Genomic DNA, 5,080 nt, shown 5'->3' on the forward strand with positions numbered 1-5,080 from the left:
ATATATATATACATATATATATATACATATATACGTATACATATATATATATATACATACATACACATATATAGTACTGAGACCTACCTGAACCGGTCTAATAGGTAAAGCATCACTGCCACCACGTGGACCGACAGACCGACTAACAGCCACAGTGTGCTCTGGAACGGCTGCATGAATGAGTCCAGAGTGCTGCGAGGGATTTCCTAAAGGAAACAGAAGTACACCAGTGGAACCAGTGAAACCAGTAAAACCAGTGAAACCGGTAAAACCAGTGAAACCGGTGGAACCACTGGAACCAGTAAAACCGGTGAAACCACTCGAACCAGTCCAGTCCCAGTCTGAGGACATCTGTACCGTACGTCCTGTTGGTTTACACTCCTCCCTCATAAATAAAGTTTGATTTGAGGTGATGAAGGAGATGTAAACATCACGTTGTATATTAAAAAGTGAGGATCCTCTGATTAAATAAAACGTGTATATATAATATATAGTACAGTATAATACAGGGGTATTCAATTAAATTTCCAAAAGGTCCAGATTGAGAAAATCTCCACGTGCAAAGGTCTGGAACATTACAATAATATCTAACTTGCGCTATTTAGTGCCTATATATATTCTTGTATATTCAAGAAGTCTAGTAGTAGTAACATCTCTGTGTAGTCAACAACTGTCAAATCAAATAAAGAAAGTACACATCAATTATAGTTTAACAATTATTATTCTCAGTTTCCACATTTAACTGGATGGATTATAAATAATACATAGAAATACATAAATGTTCTTCTCATTTCAAGTACAATAACGTCTGGATTAAAGAATAACTGACATAAAGAAAGCTTTTTAATGTGCATCTTAAAATAAAGTAATTCATTTTAGAAAAATCAATTTCACTGAATTGTCCTGCAGCTTTAAATTCAGTTCATTCAGGTGTGAAGTGATGTCAATAAAAAAAGCCACAATATTATATTTTTCTCATCTTCTAACAAGAGAAATCAGTGTGCATGATCTTTATCTGTGGTTATTAAACCACTTGTTTCAGCTCTATTCTCTCTGTTGACATCATTGTTGGTCAGTGAATTTGTCACAATTCTGACCATATTGGACTCTTAGGTTTATGTTCTGTCTTCATGTCAGACGTGAGTGGGTAACGTACCCACTCACGCTCCAAATGAGACGAAGACTTTAAGCTGTCCGTGGGAAGAATTGGCCTTTACATGTCGGTCCATTCTTGGTTACAGACTCTGGTCTCTCTGGCAATCTTTCTCATCTTGGGGAAAGTCCTGTGATTCAACTTTTACGGTACACAATATATTAGTCCTGCTCCGCGATGTGTTTCCTCGTGTCTCCCCGTGTGTCACGGTGTGTCTACATCCCACTGGAATCAGGAAAGGTGTCAGAATGCCCATATTTGATTGGCTGAGCTGCATCACGTGATGTGATTTACAACGCATTGGTCGGTGTGTTTCCTGCACCGCTGAACAAGTACCGTAACTGCTGGAAAAGATGTGGCGGTTAAAGTAGAATCGCTCCGTCAATATTTAATAATTGTCAATTATCGACCGATTTTAGCTCCTGGGTCCGGATACAACAGCGTCTGGTTCCGGATTCAGACCGTGGTCCGCCAATTGGCGACCCCTGGTATAATAGTGTCATGAAGTACTCATACTTGTACTAGAATCAAAGAGTTGTTTCTGTATCACAGCAGCAGGCCAATGGAAACTATTGACCGGCTGTGAACTGGGTCAGTCTGACCTCAAACATCCCAAAATATCCTTCAGAGTCCAGCAACATAGTGGTCTAGACCTGGAACCTGGTTCAGCTCAGAACCACAACTGGATTCTCAACTGACATTTTATTGAATAAAAACATGTTCCAGAACGTCCCAAACTGAGTGTGAAAAACAACAACATACACTAAAACACTGGACGCTACGCCAGCAGTAATATCCCACAATGCAATGCGGTAGTGACGACATCTCTGTAACCTCAATAACAAAGTTACTCACTTTCACTTTAAATATCAGTCCTGTAGTTTATGAACCAGCTTTATGACAGACAGACAGCTACTCATAGTATGATAATAGAGTAACACTTTATAACTAATAAAAGAAGAAGTAGCAGCAGATTAGACTCATTGTTGTCATAAAGTTCTGTTTGTTTAAAGTTACGTACTGTAGCTTTAAGAATCAGTGTTTTACGGTCTGACTCTTCTAACCAATGAGAGCAGAGATCAAGAGTCAGCTGACCTTCTTCACCAGGATGGTGAGGCCCTGGTACTTGAAGGGTTTGGAGAACTCGATGTACTGAGCGCGCTCGTTGTTGATGGTGAGAGGAGCAACGATCATGTCTGCCAGACCTCCCAACAGCTCCCCCATCATCCCGTTCCACTCCTTCTTATTACTGTTGTTCACCTGAGGAGGAGACACTCTGTTAGGAGGAGGAGGAGGAGGCGATGAAGGAGGTGATGACGGAGGAGATGAAGGAGGTGTTAGAGATGGTGAAGGAGGTGTTAGAGATGGTGAAGGAGGTGTTAAAGAGAGATGATGAAGGAGGTGAAGGAGGTGTTAGATATGATGAAGGAGGTGTTAAAGAGAGATGATGAAGGGGGTGAAGGAGGTGTTAGAGATGATGAAGGAGGTGTTAGAGATGGTGAAGGAGGTGTTAAAGAGAGATGATGAAGGAGGTGAAGGAGGTGTTAGAGATGATGAAGGAGGTGCTAGAGGAGGTGTTAGAGATGATGAAGGAGGTGCTAGAGGAGGTGTTAGAGATGGTGAAGGAGGTGCTAGAGGAGGTGTTAGATGAGGTGCTAGAGGAGGTTTTAGAGATGGTGAAGGAGGTGTTAGAGGAGGTGTTAGAGATGGTGAAGGAGGTGCTAGAGGAGGTGCTAGAGGAGGTGTTCATGTCTCTGAGCCTCCACAAGGTCACACTGAGGGACAGAGCTCTGGTCTCCATGGCAACAAGCCTCAGTGATGAGCTGGAGGAGAATCAGTAAACAGGTCACATGACTAGAGCTGGTAACATGACATCACTCACAGACAGAGACACACACACAAACACACACTCAGACACACACATACACTTACGCGCTCCTGCGTGCCAAATTTCCCATCAGCCACCAGGTGAACCTCGTAGGTGAAGTTCATGCTCATCGCTAGCTTGATGAGCAAGTCGACGCAGAAACCATAGCAACACTGAGGGACGATAGGCTGACCTGGATACACACACACACACAGGGTCAGTGGTGTGCACGTTTGTGTGCACGTATCAGTGTGATCTTCTATCCTTGTGAGGACCAACTAGAGTTTTAGACTAAAACTCTTTCCTGTCAGTCAAATACATGAATCGTGAATGAAATATTGGTGCAGCAGAAACATTAACTGTGTGTGTGTGTGTGTGTGTGTGTGTGTGTGTGTGTACCTGGTGTGGTCCCGTTGGGTCCGGTACAGATCACCTTCTTGATCAGGACTCCGTTGACGGTGAACTCTTCTTTACACGTCCCATCAGTCTTTGTCGGCTTCACGTAAACAAACGGCTCCTGATGGATCGTCACAATCTGAAGACATTTCATTTATTGATGAGAACAACAAAACGAGGACACAAATACTAAAGTAGAAGACAAGAACTACATCATGGACCAGAGACAAAGGTCTGCTGCATCAACGACAGCAGAGACAACACTGTTCTTTACAAGCTGTTGTGACCTGAGGCCTAAATACAGACTGACACATGACCAAACGAGCACTCTGAACCTTTAACAGTAACAGTAGTTTAAGTAGTGTCAGTATCAGTAGTTAAGGTAATATGACTAACAGTAGTTTAAGTAGTATGAGTAAAAGTAGTTTAAGTAGTATCAGTAACAGTAGTTTTAATAGTATGAGTAACAGAAGTTAAGGCAGTATGACAAACAGTAGTTTTAGTAGTATCAGTAACAATAGTTTTAATAGTATGAGTAACAGAAGTTAAGGCAGTATGAGTAACAGTAGTTTAAGTAGTATGAGTAACAGTAGTTTTAGTAGTATCAGTAACAGTAGTTTTAATAGTATGAGTAACAGAAGTTAAGATAGTATGAGTAACAGTAGTTTAAGTAGTATGAGTAACAGTAGTTTTAGTGGTATCAGTAAAAGTAGTTTAAGTAGTTTAAGTAGTATCAGCAGCAGTAGTTTTAATAGTATGAGTAACATAAGTTAAGGCATTATGATCAACAGTAGTTTTAGTAGTATGAGTAACAGTAGTTTTAGTAGTATCAGAAACAGTAGTTTTAATAGTATGAGTAACAGAACTTAAGGTAGTATGACTAACAGTAGTTTTAGTAGTATCAGAAACAGTAGTTTTAGTAGTATGAGTAACAGAAGTTAAGGCAGTATGACCAACAGTAGTTTTAGTAGTATGAGTAACAGTAGTTTTAGTAGTATCAGAAACAGTAGTTTTAGTAGTATGAGTAAAATAAGTTAAGATAGTATGAGTAACAGTAGTTTTAGAAGTATGAGTAACATAAGTTAATATAGTATCAGTAACAGTAGTTTAAGTAATATGAGTAACAGTAGTTTTAGTAGTATCAGAAACAGTAGTTTTAGTAGTATCAGTAACATAAGTTAAGATAGTATGAGTACCAGTAGTTTTAGTAGTATGAGTAACATAAGGTAAGGTAGTATGAGTAACAGTAGTTTAAGTAGTATGAGTAACAGAAGTTAAGGTAGTATGACCAACAGTAGTTTTAGTAGTATCAGAAACAGTAGTTTTAGTAGTATGAGTAACATAAGTTAAGATAGTATGAGTAACAGTAGTTTAAGTAGTATGAGTAACAGTAGTACTAGTAGTATCAGTAACAGTAGTACTAGTAGCATCGTGAACAGCAGTACTAGTAGTATCAGTAACAGTAGTACTAGTAGCATCGTGAACAACAGTACTAGTAGTGTCAGTAACAGTAGTACTAGTAGTACCTTCAGTTTAGTCGACATCTGGTATCCGACTGGTTTCTCTGTCTCCCCTCCAGGCCAGATGATCTTCCTCTGAGGGTTCATCACAACCTGAACACACACACACACACACACACACACACACACACACACACACACACA

General features: G+C 40.0%; 1 protein-coding gene across 1 annotated transcript in view; it reads right to left on the minus strand.

The window, feature by feature from the left end:
- Window positions 1–82: 82 nt before the first annotated feature.
- Window positions 83–5,080, minus strand: part of LOC116377080 (glutamate receptor ionotropic, NMDA 1-like) — a gene marked incomplete at its 5' end in the record, with an annotated part of 14,833 nt that continues 9,835 nt past the window's right edge. The window contains 5 exons of the mRNA XM_031838623.1: window positions 83–206; window positions 2,249–2,413; window positions 3,086–3,213; window positions 3,420–3,555; window positions 4,943–5,029. Coding sequence (XP_031694483.1) covers window positions 84–206; window positions 2,249–2,413; window positions 3,086–3,213; window positions 3,420–3,555; window positions 4,943–5,029 — 639 coding nt within the window. The remainder of the gene's footprint in view (window positions 207–2,248; window positions 2,414–3,085; window positions 3,214–3,419; window positions 3,556–4,942; window positions 5,030–5,080) is intronic.

Source organism: Anarrhichthys ocellatus, unplaced genomic scaffold (assembly GCF_004355925.1).
Source record: "Anarrhichthys ocellatus isolate YVR2014 unplaced genomic scaffold, GSC_Weel_1.0 scaffold870, whole genome shotgun sequence".
Classification (NCBI taxonomy): Eukaryota; Metazoa; Chordata; class Actinopteri; order Perciformes; family Anarhichadidae; genus Anarrhichthys; species Anarrhichthys ocellatus.